Source organism: Ischnura elegans, chromosome 4 (genome assembly GCF_921293095.1).
Source record: "Ischnura elegans chromosome 4, ioIscEleg1.1, whole genome shotgun sequence".
NCBI classification, from domain to species: Eukaryota; Metazoa; Arthropoda; class Insecta; order Odonata; family Coenagrionidae; genus Ischnura; species Ischnura elegans.
This window is the reverse complement of record NC_060249.1, coordinates 81,886,905-81,905,937: the sequence shown is the minus strand read 5'-3', so window position 1 is coordinate 81,905,937 and position 19,033 is coordinate 81,886,905. Positions and strand designations below refer to the sequence as shown.

The 19,033-nt window shown below is 36.4% G+C and overlaps 1 protein-coding gene across 1 annotated transcript; it reads left to right on the top strand.

Annotated features, from left to right (window-relative positions):
* Positions 1-2,774: 2,774 nt before the first annotated feature.
* On the top strand, positions 2,775-3,683 carry LOC124158175 (craniofacial development protein 2-like). Its single transcript, XM_046533362.1, has one exon. The coding sequence runs from the start codon at positions 2,775-2,777 to the stop codon at positions 3,681-3,683; it is 909 nt and encodes a 302-aa protein (XP_046389318.1).
* Positions 3,684-19,033: the final 15,350 nt, after the last annotated feature.

The window sequence follows — 19,033 nt, the reverse complement described above, 5'->3', positions numbered from 1 at the left end:
TACCGTGTATCAGTTCCTGATTTAGAAGTAAAGGTTATACGATTTTCGCAACATGTGTAACGCTGATTGTGCTGATCATGAAGGATAGGACCTCTATTGTGGTGACTACAGAATCCTTCGAATCTCGAAAAAGGCACTCCCGACGAGAAATGTTTTTGATAAATCAGGGGCCATAGTCATATAGGTAATTAAGATTTAATAGAAAAACTCAAAATTGTAACTGTCAGCAGCGTGAATGTGCATCACAGGTAAGATAACAAAATCTATGCATTAAATAATTATCAATAACTTAATTTAAAATAACCTATAAAATTTACAACTGCATCCATCACATCTTCTAACATATAATTGAATGCGCTGCGTAGAATATAGAAACCATTTAAAAAAATCAAAATCAAGCGTTTTCAATCAACCGAATTAAAACGTACCTGTATACCAGGCTCATGACGATCGAGAATGAGAATCGTGAAAGGGAACGATGAATACCACATTAGGGAAGAATCATAATTCTTCTAAGATTAAATCAATTGATTTAATCACTCAAGTGACTTGAATCAAATTGATTGAATCAGCAAAATGAATGTTCACTAGATAGTAATGAAGTTAGGTTCATGGTGCAAGTTTTCAAAAAGAAATAATAAATATAATACAAAACCTGTTGGAAACCACCTGGGAATGCCAACAGTTATTTGGTCTGAGTAGGAATAAAATTATATCTCGTATTCCTTTAGAGAGTAGTGTTACCTTCCTGTAATTAGTAGCTCCTTGGAAAAAATATTATTCGTCTGCTTTACGGAATTATTTCGGAAAAAAAAACCATTTAATTCCAAATCTTCTATGGCAAGGGTATTTGCTGGGAAGTACTTCCTCCACCCAGATACCGCTATTTCATCATTTTTCCACTCACAATCAGATAGTTTTTTTCATCAGCCATAAACCACACTCTTTTGTTTTCCATCCCCTCTTCCGTATCGCTTTCTTCGATTACCCGTTCTTCAACGCTCGTTCCAATCCTCTTTATGTCAAGCAACGGGATCTTCCCGTAAGACTTCAGTCATTCTTTCCCATTGCTTTCCAGGACGATTGTCTCGAGACCACCATCTAATTCCGCTACGTCTTCTTCTCCCGCCGTTTCCCAATTTCTCGATTTCTCTCACAATCCCCAAAAGATATTTGAGGCGCAAATATAAAAAATTCCCATATAACGGATCCAAAGTTAAGACAATAAAGTTATTTAAAAATGGACAACGAAAAATATCTCTTTGGAAAATATCTCTCAAGACAAAGTGTTTTGTGTTTTCTTTTTAATATAGCAAAGCCTGCAACGGAATAGTTTTGGATAAATACCCATAAAAATGACTTCAATTTTATTTTTTATTCCATGGGGTATTCAAGATTCGCTATATATTTCTCATTAATTCTCCACAATCATATGTCATGTTTGCCTGATTAACAACGCCTGCTTCTACCACAGAAACTACACAAGCGGATGATTCATACAGTATATATCTTGCAAAGGGGACCCAGCCGAAAAAAACCAAAGAATGTAATATTGCTCATGTGTTCAATTGAAACAGTCAGAAAAGTAACATAATGTATCACAATGACCAAAAATCAGTTGAAAATAGGTTTCAAATAGTTAGAAAGAGACTGCAATAAAAATTCCTTTGATCAAAAAGATGTGAAATCCATCTTCACTCTATCATCACTGTCAAAAGAATAAATCGTAATTACAAGTCACGTACAATAATCAGTCTCGAACATATGAGTTTTCTTAAGGCCAAAAAAATTCACTTTACTGACTACGGAACCTATAATTTTTTTATCAATTGAATTCATTTCTATTGTTAGCAGCATTTGAATTCGCGCTAGTATCACGGCGGAGGGATACGTCGGGCTGACGACGGATGTGGCGGAAGGAGCGCCGCTAGCGTGCGCGAGGGGAAGGAGAACTGACGACGTGCTAAGCCTGTCCGTAGGCGGCATATTGTATGCGGGCCCTGGCCTGAGCACACGCATGGTCGTGTTGTACTTGTGCAAATAAATGTGTAAAACCGAGAGTCTCGTGTCATTTTTAAAAGATCTAACACTATAGATAATCGTCAATTTAACCATCAAATATCAGCTTAGAGTCATTTTTCCTAATTAGCCTTCATTTTCATCCCACCCTGTTATGGGAACCGAGCCTCAGGTATTGGGCGGGTCGCAGGTGGCGGATAGCGGACACTCCATCAGATATGGTGGACAGCTGTGAATAAGGAGTAACCCGAATAAGCAGCCCCGGACCGAGGCGGCAGCATCTAGAGGGCGTGGGAGGGTGATTTGTGGCGGAATCACACTCAATTAAGTTCCACAAGGGCCCGATGACGGTGCTGTGTCATGGCGAGGAAGTGCCGCCATTAAATAAGCACTGCCCGTACAGCCTTGTACGATAGGGTTTGGGTACTCAAAGGCTAGGAGAAGGAAACTCTGATATAAAACCGAGGTCAGGTTAGGATCTCAGAGCTGTGGTGAAAGCCGCTAACCTAGGAGGAGGTGACTCCGAAAGCAAACCCCTGGTCCTCCAGGTTGGGGGTTGGGCGCTGGGCCAACAACCCGCCCTGTAAAACACAAATGTTACGTATCACCAACAAAAAGCCTCGGAAACTGGACGGAATAAAAGGATAACGACTCGGAAATGCCCAAAAATATTACGATTTGGTACATGGAACATAAGAAGCTTGGCAACTCCAGGAGCTATTGACATTCTAGGATAGGAGTTAGAAAGATACAACATGGATGTTGTAGCCCTACAAGAAACAAGGTGGCCTTTAGCAGGAACGATTAGCACAAAAAAATATATTATCTATTATAGTGGCCGGAAAGATAATAGATACTATGGGGGGGTAGGTTTTGCTGTAAATAAGAGAATTGCTGAATCTGTGATACATTTTGAAGCCAAAGACGATAGAATGTGCAGTATTAGGCTAAGGGGAAAGTTTAAAAACATATCTCTAGTCAGCTTTTATGCTCCCACAGAAGACGCAGAAGATGAAGAAAAAGATAGTTTTTATGAACTTCTAGAAGAACAAGTGGATAAGTTACCAAGTTATGATATGAAAATTGTTTTAGGAGATGCTAATGCTAAAGTGGGTAGAGAAGACATTTTTCAACCAGCCATAGGGAAGGAGAGTCTTCACCAGGACTCAAATGACAACGGGACTCGTCTCGCAAGCTTCGCCCTAGCAAACAGCTTCAAAATATCCAGCACAATGTTCCCAAGAAAAGATATACATAAATACACATGGACATCTCCAAACGGGGCTACAAGAAACCAGATTGATCATGTCCTAGTTGATCAACGCCACAAAAGTAGCATAACAGATATAAGAAGTGTTAGGGGAGCAGAATGCGGGACGGACCACGTACTAGTTCTAGTCAAAATAGCCCAAAGAATAGCGATTCAGAAAAGGAAAGAAGAAAAGTGTAATGCAAATATAGATACAGGAAAACTAAAAGATATACGGGTAGCAAAGGAATTCGAGATGAAAGTGGAAAATAGGTTTCAAGCTCTACAAGAACTGCCAATGGAAGAAGAAGAAGACGTGGATAAAAAATGGAACGACTTTAAGGAAAACATTCTGGAAACAGCAAGAGAAGTGTGTGGGAAAAACAAAAAAAAACAACAAAAAACCCTGGTTTGATGAAGAATGTGAGCTGAAGGTAACAGAACGGAGGGAGAAGAAGAGAACCTGGATGAACAGCAATTCCTTAGAGGATAAAATACGATACAATGAGATAAATCGAGAAACAAACAAGATATTAAGAAAGAAAAAACGAATATACATAAACAGTTTGATTGAAAAAGCAGAACAAGAGCGGACAGCAAATAATGCAAGAGAGTTTTATAAAAAAGTAAGATTCTTTAAAAAAGGATTCACCCCGAAGTCATACGGTGTGAAGAACAAAGAGGGAATTATGGTAAAGGAGACGCAGAAAGTTGTAGAAAGATGGAGAGAATATTTCTATGAACTATTAAATGAAGAAGGAGTGGACATCACACCTGACTACGATAACGAAGTTATCTACTATCATGTACAACCCAAAGTAGAAATACCAACTAGAGAAGAAGTCAAAGCAGCAGTTAAAGCCCTAAAAAACCATAGAGCTCCTGGTAAGGATGAAATATCTGCAGAGCTATTGAAGACGGGAGGAGATATAGTCATAGATAAGCTATGTGAATTAATGAAAATAATATGGGAAAGAGAAGAAATGCCAAAAGACTGGAGGGAAGCAATAGTTGTCCCCATACACAAGAAAGGAGAGAAAGTAAAGTGCAGTAATTTTAGAGGAATCTCACTCCTTAGCATTCCTTATAAAGTCCTATCTAAGATAATATTAAATCGTATTGAAGAATATACATGTGAAATAATTCTAGATCACCAGGCAGGGTTTGTAAAAGGCAGGTCCACAACAAATCAAATATTTATTCTCAAAGAAATTATATCGAAGTACTGGGAGTTTAATAAAGATTTTTTTGCAATATTTATCGATTTCCAAAAAGCATATGACAGTATTAATAGAGAGAGACTGTGGGAAAAGTTGGACAAGTTCGGAATTCCAAAAAAGCTAATAAACCTCGCTAAAACAAGTATGACAGACTCCACATGCTCAGTACGAATAAATGCACGGGTGTCGGAACCTTTCAGGATAAAGGCAGGCGTAAGACTATCTATCTAGATGGACTATCCCCAATCCTATTCTACTTAGCAATAGAAGAAGCTCTTCAAAAAGTAGCAAAAATGGACGAAGGCGTAACAATTGGCTCCAGAATAAATATACTTGCTTTTGCAGACGATGTGGTAATTTTAGCAGAAAATTTAGACGACATACGCCGGCTTACAAAACTTTTCATGGAAGAAACAGCTAATCAAGGACTAAAAGTAAATGATGGAAAAACTAAATATATACACTTTACAAGAAATGAAATGAACAGAAATCAAAATCCTATCCACATAGACAACCACAAATTTGAAAAGTGGACTCCTTTAAGTATTTAGGCGTTTTTATTTCAAGAGAAAACAAAGAAGCAATAGAAATACAAAACAGGCTAAATCTGGCTAACAGATGCTTCTACGCCTGCAACAAACTCATGTCCTCAAAATTACTATCACACACTACTAAAATCAGAATATATAAAACAATCATAAGACCCGTACTGTTATATGGAAGTGAAACTTGGAAACTGGATAAAAAGAAAGAAAGAAAATTAATTGTTTTTGAAAATAAGATCCTTAGGAAAATATATGGACCAATCTCTGAAGGAGGAGAGTGGAGGAGAAAACACAATAGAGAATTAAGAGAGCTATACAAGGATCCAGATGTAGTGTGCGAGTTTAAATGTAGAAGAATTAGATGGGCTGGGCACATTTTGAGAAGAGAGGACACTAATCATTTAAAACAAGTTATAATGAGGAATCCTGAAGGAAGACGGCCAAGAGGAAGACCAAGGCGAAGGTGGTGGGACCAAGTGAAGGTAGACCTGGAGCGATTAGGAGCGACCGAGGAGGACGCAGGAAATAGAGATAGATGGAAGAGGATTGTTGGTGCGGCCAAATATCTACTTAGATATGTATGGCCCTGGGAGTAAGTAAGTAAGTAAGTAAGTAAGCCTTCATTTTCATGCCCAATGCAATTTTATCCAAAATTCAAACGATTTTTTTCCTTCTGCGATACTCAAAGCCTTAGAGATTTCAAAATTTTCAAATTAATGATGAATGTTAACAATGAATATCTTATAATAAAATTAGGTTGACATTACCAACGGAATAAAGCTTGAATAGCAAATTTTATTTAAATACTTTCAATCACACTCATTTGATTTCGATCAATCAGCCAAATACAATAAATATTAGTTGTAATTTCATGGCATGTTCTGAATGTACCCACTGTTGTTATTCAGCAATACCTAGTTGATATCTTGTGAAGAAGATGATTTAGAGGGCATTACAAAATCAGTCATTGGGAAAGGCAAAACATTTCACGAGATACAAGAAAATTTTTAGGTACGTTGGTTATCTTTCGTTCTGAATGGATTATTGAACTGAATTCACATGATAACATAGTCCATTTCACAAAACTTTTGCTCTCACTATAACCAATAAAGTCACTAAGTAAACTTCAAACTGACGAATGCACCAATTGAAAAGCATGCACATATATGCAAATTCCCATACTCCAGTCGATTGATGGGTCATTACTTTCACTTCAGCTGTTCAGCCAAACATGATATTGGCTGTGATTAAATTTATATTCCATCTGCGTGTTTCATTAATATGCCATGTATTCGTGCTACGAGAAAATTTCTTTCCATATTTTATCGCAATCGGGATTCAGCTGGTTTACCCCTCTACCGACTGGCCTGCTTTTATGATCGCGTCTGCCAGCAATTCCAATTTCATCCCAGCATGCTCGCATTTATCCCAGAACTTACCCTTTCCCTTTTCATCTACGTGCAAATGAGGTCCGCCCAAAATCCTCTCCTTATTAAGAAAGTTACCAAAGGCTGGAGTTTATAATTAATACTACTTCGAGCTCTACAAATAAATGCAGCTTCATTCTGCTCAATATATTCCCGAGCGTTGAGAAATATATATCCTTTAAAAATTCTGCTCAGCCAACATCTATTGACCAATGCCACTCTTTTGTAAATAAATAATTTCAGTGAATGAAGATGAGAATATTACTACTTTGTGAAAAATTATAAATGAATTTATGCATAGGGCCATTGCAGGTTTATCACTTTTATTTCAAATTATTGTCGTAATAATCATCTCAAAATAAATACAATGCATCTATTTATGCATAAAAAAATAAATTTACACTCTCTAGTTCCATGAATACGATCAATGAACTCCGATCATGTAGTCACCAATTAAATCCTAACCTCAGCCAGAAAAGTGACCTTCGAGGATTTTATCACTAGGTAAAATGGAGTTGAAATTGAGATATTTATATGACATGGAGAAAAAATTTATGAAAACTTTTTGCAGCATCATTTCCATTTTCCATTATTTTATTTTTGGGAAATTCGTAAATGCATTGCTTCTGACATGGCTATATGTTGTGAATTAAACATCTTCTGTAGAAGCTACAGGCAACGATCGCATTGCAACGTCCCCTACCTCTGGTATAGCATCCAATATAACCATCCCCCAACTAATGGGATCAGAACCAGCGATAAAATATATTTTCAGATTTCATATGCTCACACGAGCGTATGTCAGCATGAACGGCAGAACTACTCATAAATACTCAGAAACGAAATAATATTTATGATCATTGCTTCCGTATATGCACAAGTATAGACACTAACTTAGGGATTGAGAAAGCAAACCAGTGTAGCTTAGAATATAAGGTGTGGATACTAAAATTTATCATTGACTACAGCGATGTGTAACCTTTGAAAGTTCACCTTAGCTTTTCCCCATAATATAATTCGGGCTTGGCCATATTGCCCTGAAGTGTTAACTTGTCGATCCCTGCTGAGATGAAAGTTTTCATGGACGCAATGCACCATTGAAAAAGCGAGTTTTTTTAGTTGATTTTAAGTCACAAATTGATGCACTCTAAATAGGAGTATTCTGTTCGTGTGGTCAGTGAGTGTTTCCGTGTAAAGTTTAACGGTGCGAATTCATATACAACAACAGGTCCCTGAAGAAATATCCCCTCCAAACTTCAGCCATTAATAATTCAAGGCTTATAAAGCGTGTTTGAACAGAATACCTACGTGGCTCGTTAACGAACACGAGAGGAACTTGTTCAACTGAAAACAAGCAATGTGCCTAAAATATGCTCATGAATATTGAAACCAGAAATTCATAATTCTTATCAATTTTTTGATGAAGCAGAAAATCCTTTATTAAATTAACGAAGATTATTGCCCTTGTTGTCATTTATATTTTCACGACGTTTACTATTACTAATTATAAATTAACGGTAATTTAATTGTCGGCTTCAGAAAATACTAAATGTTCTGATCTAAAGCTCTGATATATTAGACACCGATACCAAAAGCTCTGATACATTAGATTTCTTTGATTTTATCATGAAGGACGGAAGAAATTCTTACGTTTTATTTTCGCCGAACATTTAAATTGCCCTAAATTCTCTATTTAATACAAAAACTTGCAGATTCCACGCCATATAGAATCAAAATATATCTTTATTGAATTTTCGTACACGAAGAAGGAATTAAGGTTTTATTGATTTTCAAAATAAATCATCGATCAAAATTAAGTCGGTGAAATAAATTCGAAAGTGCTACGGAATGGTAAAATGAATATTAAGTTCAAATTAACATAAAATGAAATAAATGCTTTGAATTTTTCATACAAACCGTGACATATTTAGGTAGGTAGGGGAATTTAAACTATTTGAAAACCTACTGGTATTCAAGTGAAATGCAGTTGAAAAGGGCTACCGTTGAATAAAACTTTGATAAATGGAATCCTGTTGATGCACTTTATGTTTTTGAACCCATATTGCAGGACTTTTATCTCAGAAAAGGTCTTGCACCATTACTCCGCCTTTTGTAAATGACCTTTATAATTTGAGTCTCACGCATTAATGCACTCCTATCGAGGCAGAGGGTCAGCGAGCAGGACATTAAAGGGAAAATTCATTCAGAAATTCGGAACAGCTTTTGGTTTAGACGCTGTCGCCAATTTTTTTACGTGGAGTACCTCTTCGGCATTGTTCGACGGTTCTGCACAGATTAAGGGTAGAAGCGGATGGAAGGACATATTATATACGTCACCGTACTTATAAGCCAACATTTATCCACTTGCCATTGTCCTGAGCTGCAGTCTTACGCTCCCATTCCTCAACGTCGAAACTCCACCCGACCCGTTCTACTTCCACTTCTGGATTGCATTCAACATTCTTTCTTTCCATATGTTTGCTTCTTTTTCCGTTATTCCGCTGCAGCAATGCTCCCTTCTTAAATCTCCGACAGTGAAACCTTTACATATATATTGGCTTCTATAGACGATGTGACTTCTATACACGATTGTCTCCTTTATACTTCTATGTGAGATGTGAGTTAAAAAGAACAATTGCTAAAAAATTACTTTCCCTAACCTAATGCCATATATTTGAGGGAAAATAATGGTGCACAACGATTTTTCATCGATTACATATTTTGTTCCTAATTTTCTGAAAACCATTCCCCAATTCTCTCGCCTTATGTGTGCCTTATTACGTCCCAGCAAAGCGCCTCCCTAACTAGCTAACTTTCATTCGGATGGCGGTGGAATCGAATTTATACCAAAGCACGGCATAGAACAAGTGACTATAGCTTTGTGGTGTAATTGGTAGCATACCTTGCAATCGGGAGTTCCGGATTCGAATCCCAGCAAAGCCAAATGTTTTTTTATGGCGAATTTCATCGTTGATGTACGTATCGAATGCATACGTTCGAGTCTAATGTTGAATGAGTGAGGTTGTGCTCGACCGCTCACCAGCCTCAAACAAACGGTCAATCGCCGAGAATGAACGCATTCGGGCGACTCGACAGCTACTTGGTCGTTATAGATTTGCTTATATGTAAGTAGGAGAAGCGTTCTGCCGAGCTGCGAAAAAAAAACGTTTTCTCGGGCAGGCGGGAAAGTATGATTGCACTCCAAGATATGTCGTTGAGCGTAGTCACTCTCAAGCGCAGGTTTTCCATTTCTCCGCCACAAATCCCATTTCTCCATCAAAAACAAGGAATGGGAAATGACTCACTAGTAGCCGACCGATTGTGCCCGACTTTTGATGCCGTTTTGCAGGGATTTACGTCTTAAGCCTGAATCACACGATCATTTTTTCCGTCCTTCGAAATGATAGCTCAAGCGATAGGTTATCGGGGACCAAAAGCGCGATCGTTCATTATCTGAATTTCACGGTTTTTCACCATTTTCCCTCTTTCCATCTCTTTTTCCGTCACTTTCCGTAATTACAACTTTCATTCAATTACAAGCCAAGCGGGGCGTTTCAATCGCTGTTTGCGGCCGTGCCTTCTGGTTGGCTGAAGCAAGGGGATTACATAGAGGAGGTCCAATTTCATCCTATAGAAGGCTGATTTCTGTTGCCACTTCGGTTGCATTTTAATCTGTTTTCAAAAATGTCCGTGGCGCGGTGATGAGTGTAATGTGATGTTATTTGATATTTTCCAGTAAAATATTATAAAATGCGAGGAATAACATTGAAAAGTAATGAATTTGAAATATCACATCATCATATGTGTAATTTTTGGTTAATACCCCTAATTATTCCTTATTTCCTTGTGAAACTTGGATCAATTTGTCCATTAGCGACACGAGAGGCGACTTTTGAAAACCTATTTAAGTGCGCGATGAGTGATAAAACTTTTAAAGGAAACTTGTTGAGTACATAGAGGGGATCCTGTCTTGTAATATTCGTGGGCTAAAGGACGGTGCCAGGGATGGTTTCATCGACGCAAGAAGTTTCCGAGTGATGGAAAAATACATGGGATTTCCATCCCTACAACCATCGCGGAAAATTATCCCATTAAACGGCGTTTTTTCAACATCTTTGAAGCAATCGCTGGAGCTGTCCCTCGGAAGGAGTGGAAAAAATTATCGTGTGATTCAGGCTTTATCATCAAACCTCCACCAAATATTCGCGTGATAGTGTTACAGGGTAGCTGATTAATATGTGTGATATATAATTTAGTTCGATCAAGATTCATTTTCTCTCTCTTACCGTTGTAAAGCCAATAAAGTTGTTCCGGAGATCCCTCGCTTTCAAAATGATTCTATCACATTTTACATTTGAGTTGACGGGATATCCTTCCGTTACAGAATATCCTTCCCACACTATTGATTTAGGAGTCTTGAAGGCATAATCATCTCAAATTCTCAGTTTTAATGCTAAGAATCCTTAGATAAAGCTATGTTTGGACTAAACTTCAACTGTGGAACTTTAATGTCGATGACTTGTGACGGAGGGCTTTTTTCAGATAGAACAAAAGAAAACGAACAAAGAATACATATTTTTACTAGATAGTACTATTCATCAATTCATGGTGATTTTGACCAATCATCACAAGAGCCATATAAATGTCCGAAGCAAACAATATTACTTGTGGTATCCCGAAGTTTTGAAAAAATTTTTAAAAGGCCAATTTCAAACATTTATTTTGCACAAATATTGTCCACATCAAGCATTATAACTTTTTTATGTTACACAGCGTGGAACATTCCTTCTTCTTTCCATGCCTCAAATGATATCAGGTATCCTTTCCTTTTGCCAATCACTATCGTTATTTTACCCCCGTGACGGGCAAGCTTTCCCGTCTTGTCCCATCTTCTGGTAGCCTCTCAGCTAACCTAATGGGACGATATCTAAATAATTCCAGCGCCTGCGCCGCTGCGTGAAGGTCTAACAGAAAGGGAGAAAGAGCGGTGGAGATGGAGTGATCTCGAATGTGAGTTGCTCTTCCACAAACCTATCTTTTTCCCCTTGGCCCACGTTGTCGCCTCCCCAACGCCTAAATAATGGCCAGTTCCACTCACCGCTGTACATCTACCCCTTGAGGATACTTTCACCACACAGACCTCCACACTTCGGTTCCTCAAGCCATTCCCATTGAATTACTAGTATTCTGTAGGCACGTTAGATATCTTTTGATAGCCTTGATCTTTCGTAGACTGCCGACACCATGGTTTAGGGAAACAATAAGACAAATATAAGCTACTATTGCAGTAATTAAGTCAAGCTAATATTTTGCTAAAGAGAAAAAAAACCCTTTAGCCTTCACAGTAATATTGAATTGAGGGAAAGAATAAAAGCTGTAACAATGTTTTTCGGCAAATATTTCATTTTTTCACTGATTAATTTATAGAAATATTTTATTTACGCGTTTATTTATGCGTGGATTATTGCGCATAACATTCTTGAATTCCTCCATATCATCAACAGCACATGAAGCTCGATTGTAATAACACTTCGGCGAGTAAAAGGAGAGTGCATGGTAAAAATCATGGTACGTCGAAATGGTAGGCCAATTTTTTTCAAATGAACAGAAAAAATGTGGTCAGCAAACGATTTATTTATGCAAAATAACCCTTCCTTCTCAAGCCTGAATAACCAATTCAATTTCTTGCACAATGGTTAGGGATGCTATAACCCCATCCAAAATGTTAAGAGTTACTTTTTCAAGACAGTTTTTCATATGATTTGTGAAACCAATTGTTTTCAAAAGCTATTCAGAGGAGAAATAATGGGTTAGGTTAGTTTTAAGCTAGTAAAACATATCGTGTTCTAATTATGGGAAAAATATGCACTAAAATTTTGGATTTCGTAAGGATTGTATTCGCAAAGTTTCTCTTAATATTTTTTTTCAGCGACAACACATCTTTCCTCCGAATGCATACGCATTCATGTTTGTTGACATGACTAGAATCATTAAAAGAACAGTATGGAAAGGTGTATCCTGTATATTTAATTATATACATTTCAAAAGGTCACTTTGACGTTATTCTAAGCCGCGACTTTCCCATAAAAATTAACGTGTCGAATCAAATTTTGTTTTAATTTTACATATATTTACCAACGAGGGTTACAACCCCAAAACCTCTCTCTCGACACAGCAATTTTCATGGCAGGGAATATTTCCTTCCCCGCCGACAACCACTCAAATTAAACCTAAAAGGGACGATCTACTCGTAATTTTTCCACAAAATCCTGTCGCATTCTCGGGAAAACACAGCTGCATTCCAGATAAACCTTCCATACCACGCTCAAAATAAAAAGGAACTTGATAGAAACTCTAAATTAAGCCTCTGTATTTGGTAGCGATATTTTCTTGATACTACATACCCCAATACCCCTGAACGGGAATCAAATTTCCCTGACACTATCCGTAGAAACGATACGGCCAAAGTTTCCATGGTCAAAACGTTAGGGGAGAACAGGACACCCCCCGAGCACAAATACAAACTCTCCAAGTGAGAGGGTGGAATGCGGGGGAGTACTTGGAGGAAAGGCTCAAGCGACCGCTCCTTGAACTTTCTTAGTGTGTGGGAAGGAAGGGGACGCTTTCACTTTCGAAAAATGCTGAGTCGGGAGTTGCGAGATTCGTGCGCTTCATCCTATTATTTCTTCACCCGGCAACAGAGAAACTGAGAGAGAATGAGACATTTGACAAAGCTCAGGAAACAGAGAAAGATGGGGAACAAAGGGGTCTGCGAAGGTTGAAAAGAAAAGGAGTTTCACTTGATGCGCCCCTAATTACGATGATGAAGGGAAGAATTTTAAGGGCGAGAATAGAGTCGAAGAAGGGAATCGCTGTAGAGAAAATAAGAATTCTGAAGGTGTTTCGACAGATTGAAATATGGAGATGGATATCTGCAAAGAAAATCATCTACACCCACAACAATTTGTTAAGAGGAGAATTTTTGGTGCTGGCAGTGTTGACGAATGATACCTAAATAAGGTGAAAGCATGTAAGGGGCCTTAAGAGGGTCCCTAAAACTTAATTAAAATAAAATAGCTAAATAAGAACACCGAACTCCATGCGATGTGTACTCTATTGCCGCAAAAACCCTGATGCATGTTTATTTATTTTAAACAAAATTTCTTGCATAGCAACATTTAAAAACGACCAATATGAAATGAAAACTCATAAAACTATAAAATATAGACGCCACACATGCATTGATCAATGAAAAGAAAATAACATTTATTCTTTGTATAAACTTCTCAATAAAAGCGAGAAATTTTCCGTTATTCCTACATGGTATAAGTAACGTCTTACTCTGCCGCTCTCACAAGAAAAAAATTCGAGCGGTAATGAATAACATTTGCTTTTAATTTATTATTTGACATAAACGAATTCCAAACCCTGACTATTTGCAAAATTTCTCAAGCATTCCTTCATTACTTTTTCCATTTATGATGACCCTGAAGTGTACTACAACATTACCTACAGAAACCACACTGCAAAAACTCAAAAAGTAGCCATCGCAAACATTACTCCCAGGATCAAAATGTGTTGTGATTGCAGAATAATGTTGAAATACTCATAAATTTATGGAAACATTGATAATTACTCCAATGTCCAAAGAAACGTTCACGTTTAAGAAAAATAACTTGTAATTGTGGCAATAGAAAAAAAACTCTGGAAAATAGGCCCTAGATCCATCACTGTTTAGAGGAAAAAATGTACTTATTTGAGGAATGAGAACAAACCTGCGGCTTTATTTTCACATGAGAATATATTTAAGTTATGAATTATGAATGAATGTGAATTACCCTCGACCACTACACCGACAGTCTTGCCAACAGCTTAATTGTTCTCGTCCAAGTATTTCTGAGATGCAAACCTAAGTTATATTTCAGCCAAGCAAACAGTAGTTGATATTTCCGAGACGCATCGTTAAGTACTCACGTACACACCGATACGAGGTCCCCTCTCGAGGTCGGGAACAAACATTTTCTCTTGTTTTGTCTCTATCAAGTAAGCGGAAAAAAGAAATAGCTGCCCAGAATTAGGTCAGAATATCTAGTGTAGACTTTTGCGGAGACGCAATGGACGACAAATAGATGAAGTTCTGGCGTCAGGCATTCCGGTGAAAGACTCGTTATTCCCCTTAGTCTCTCACATACTACAGGGACTATTCAAAGAAAACAAGGCTTTTCAAACTTTAAAATTTTCGAATTAGTTTATTACTACTATACAGAAGACACGAAGGAATTAAATTTTGCAGTACGAAATTAAATATTACATTTAAAGATTCGAAAATAGTAAATTTTATATTTGTGTTCAAGCAAAAAGCCAATTTTTTCCTCTCCTTCTGAATTCTTTGCATCCATGTGCCTGCATTCTATACAACTATTTTTACGAATCAATTTAATTTTTGAAACGTCAAGTAAAAGGTGAAACTTAAGAGCAATATACGGAAATTGAATTTAACAATAAAAAAGTCAAAAAAGAAGTATTAACATTTGTTCGTGTACGGCTTTTAAGCTAATTCTCTAATGCATGGATGCGTTAAAGAGGAGATTGAATTCTATCACTTATGAAATCCGTGATAGAATAGTATTGAAATTAAATTACGAACATTTATGTTTTAATATTAGTATTTAGTGCATTCCCGTTACGATTTAATTCTCTTTAAATTTTCAGTATCAATCGGTTTCATTAGAAAATACAAATAGCTTCTTGCTGGAAGTATGAAGTCTGCATGCAAACATCATAATATAATATTGAGTGTTTGATTGAGGCTAAAGTAAGAATTTTTAAACAAGCTTATAAAAAATATAGGATCAGAAATAAAACCATTTTAGCATAATATCAATAACTGGTATAAAATTTTCTCACCCTTCCTAGAGGTACGACCCATTTATATCTAGAATTTTGGTTCATAAGAGATAACTTCCATATAATATTCAAAATCTTGCAACAGTACCTTATTTTGGAACCTCGACATAATTACCGCACATTCAATTAGCTTCTCCAAGTACATCCCTGCAAGTTACGAGGTGAAAACTAAATGAGGCTGTAGAGCTGTAACACAACCTCCGCATGACCAATCGAAAACTTTAATTGTTTGGCTCGAAGTAAGGCCAAAGCATTTCTTTAGACAAAATTAAATTACTTTCAAGTAAGCTGTAAAAATACCCCATTTGATCGCATCAGTGCGACAGAAAATACCTCAAACATTTCGTGTTTTACCAAAAGAAATAACGATAGTATCCCATTGTTTTATTTTCGTGCATTTTTAAGACGTCAAACTAGAGCGGTTTTTTTTTACCAAGGGGAACGTACGAATGTAAAATACCTTTACAGAAACTGCTATAAGTGACAAGTTTTCTCTTGGACACTTAATATTAAATTTTCAACAATTTTAGAGGATTTTGTTTGAGAAAATTAACAAAACCCGATATCTTACAGGCTGGTCTATTTCAGGAGACTCCCGCACGAACCATACGAGTAGTACACAATTTCATAGGAATGGGCGTAATGGGAGTGCTTTGAAATTTATAAATATAAAGGTAAACACGAAGGTGCGTCATGCATGGAGCGTCGATAATCTAATGAAAAATTATTATATGCATACATATCAATATTATTATAATAATATTATACATGCATAGTACATATTAATTTTTCGTCAGAATCGATTAAAGATTATCGATAGCCCGAATTTTCTACTAGCGAAACGTTGACGGTGTAGGTACTGTGGATAGTAAACGGGATATAAACACAAATTCAGGTAAATTAAAAATGATTTCTGAAAACAGTGAATATTCCATAAAAACGGTACTAACATGTAAAATGCGTATACTAGAATTAGCTAATTTTTAATTTAAAATTGGAGTTCATATGCAAAATTTTAAAAATATGTATTTATATTTCTTTAAAATGAATCTCAACAGAACAATTTTCGGAGTTTAAAAGCAAATAACATCTTTAACCTTTTCCGCGCACATTGAGTCCATAAACTGGAATGTTCCTCCGTGGACAGATATCGAAAGAAAGAAAAGTTGGAGGCTTGGAATGCATTTGCTGAAAACCTTTAGGAATCCAAATATTCTGGATCCAACAACGGCCTGGGAGAGGGTACCTAGCAGGAGGGAAATATTTACGCGAAGAAAGTTTAAAGAAGTGAAGTATAGGTAGGTCGCCATTAACATATAAACACGGCTATGGAGATGGGTTCCCAATGACTTTTCTCCTCAGATGTTACAAGCCAGAATTTCTTAAACATCACTTAAATGAAATTCCAGACCAGAGGACTACCACCCAGTGAAGTCTGCGAACAAAGGTAATTGAACTGAAATCATGCATGAACCACCCCTATAACAGATATTTACATTCTTTCAACAGAATATTATCGTTTAAATTACTACCATAAAAAAAACCAAAATCATTATATACAGCAATAATTTCCCTAGCACCGCTTCACGGTCATGAAAAAAGAAAGTTGACCAAAAAGTTAATAAAATTTGGCAATAGCATATTTGAAAAATGCCGTTCCATGACGAATTTCAAGTTTGGTGTGAATGCTTAAACATTGCACTTAATAATTCACCACTGTACGGTGGCGCGGTAAAGTTCGGGAAACACTGGCTAACATGGTTAATATTTCGTGAGGATTCCACACCACTCTTTCAGATTGCATATTTTTTCTAAGTGCATATTTTTTTTCAAAGCTGCATACTATCTTCTGGGTAAATGCAATAGAAGTACAAAACTTTAACCACTTGTAAGTAATTTATTCGATGGCTGTCAAAAGAATTAGAAAATATACGGATGAAGACGAAATCTTCATTCTCTCAAGAAACGGAAGACAGCCCATAACTTCACCTTGCTCATGAGTTAAAGCATGATTTCTGTTATAAAAATCCTTTCTCCGGTGAAATTAATAATTTCAAAGGAATTACAGCAGACTAAACTTGGAAATTTTCGGATATCCCTATTCAGTTCCATATCGATAACGCTGGTAGATACCTGGAGCTTGAGTGTAGCAAAAGGTAGTCAGATGAAACAATTTTATCACTAGCAATTATTCGACAAATATTTGTTAATTTTGCTTATAATGTTATAAAAAGCTTTGTTTCTAGCACATACAGAAATATTCTTATATGCATGTACAAAATTAGCTATTTATGAGCTAAAACTTAAAGAACCAAAATGTCCAATAACCACCCCTTTAGCCCGTGAAAATCTCCCATTCCTTATTGATAACCTGGCGTCTCATCGCTTTAAGTACGTGAGATTCTGGCAACTAAAGTTAGTTCTTTATTTCAATTTTTTTCTCGATGACTAACATGCTTTTAAATCAAATACTATTAATGGAATGAGCAACATACAATCACATCTATTCTGATATTCTTACCCAGAGAATATAATTTATTAAAGAAAGTATGGGAGTTTATGGTGAATTTCACAAGCTATATTAAATGCTATATGAAAAATAGTTACGCAAATTCCAGGTTAATGGTTAATATTTATAAATTTCATCGATGCATTACGCTACTTGCAGCAGATAATTGAGTTCAGCCACATATTATGCCCTGGGAGCATATTGACCCGAGACGCAGGTGGGGTGGCGATATTAAAAAGAGTGATGATTGATGGACCAGCTTCAAATATTTTCTCGTCCTCTTTTCCTCTCAGGCTTTACTACACGAGAGGAGGTAAGGTTTTTTCCTGGAAAAACAATAAACTGAAAGGTCAGAGAATCGAGGAAAAAGAAAAACAATCTACTAAATTGAGGGGACGAGATATTGACCCCAGTGAAAAATTCATCAGTTGTTAAAAAAATCAATGGGAGTAGTTACATGGAGTGCTTTGAAAATTGAAATTGAAAATATTGACAAAAATTGTATCTTTTGCAAACACCATTAAAGTACTATTTTTTTATTCCACACAGCTGTAATAGCTTTAAAGGCGCCTCCAAAATGCGAATAACTGATTTATGTTGGTTTGAGCTTGAAAATGAGGTACTGTATAATACTATCAAAATTGATTAAAGATTAAGTAAATAGATACATATTCCCAAAAATATTTTATAGGCTCGAAGCTGATTTAATTCTGAAAAACCTAATATACAACCAACATTTTGAGTGAGCGCGTTGATAAATACAATACAATTTTATTGGCATGAAGAATAAACCTTACTATCCTGACTATGAACAGCAATCTGTTAAAATAAGGTCTGTATTTAATAAAATTATGAGCAGTAAAAAATCTTTGATTTCCTCTTATATTCAAGTATAATTGTAATTGTAATATGTATCCCAAAATCTTTGGTCTAGTGTATTTAGGAAACTCCAGGAGAAAATTATTTGCTAAATGTTACGGGAAAAGTGTCAACTAATACGAAAAGAATTCTTTAACTGGATGAAGACTTTCGTTTCTTACATCATTATTCCAAACAAAAAAAATTTCTGGAAACAAAAATTAAATTTTATCAAAATTTTTTGGGAAGACCAAGAGTAGGTGCGTTGCGACAAAAAACAAATTTGCTAAGAGGTGACA

What these genes read in the sequence shown, in the direction of transcription:
- LOC124158175 (XM_046533362.1), top strand. Translation starts at nt 2,775, where the DNA reads ATGGATGTTGTAGCCCTACAAGAAACAAGGTGGCCTTTAGCAGGAACG.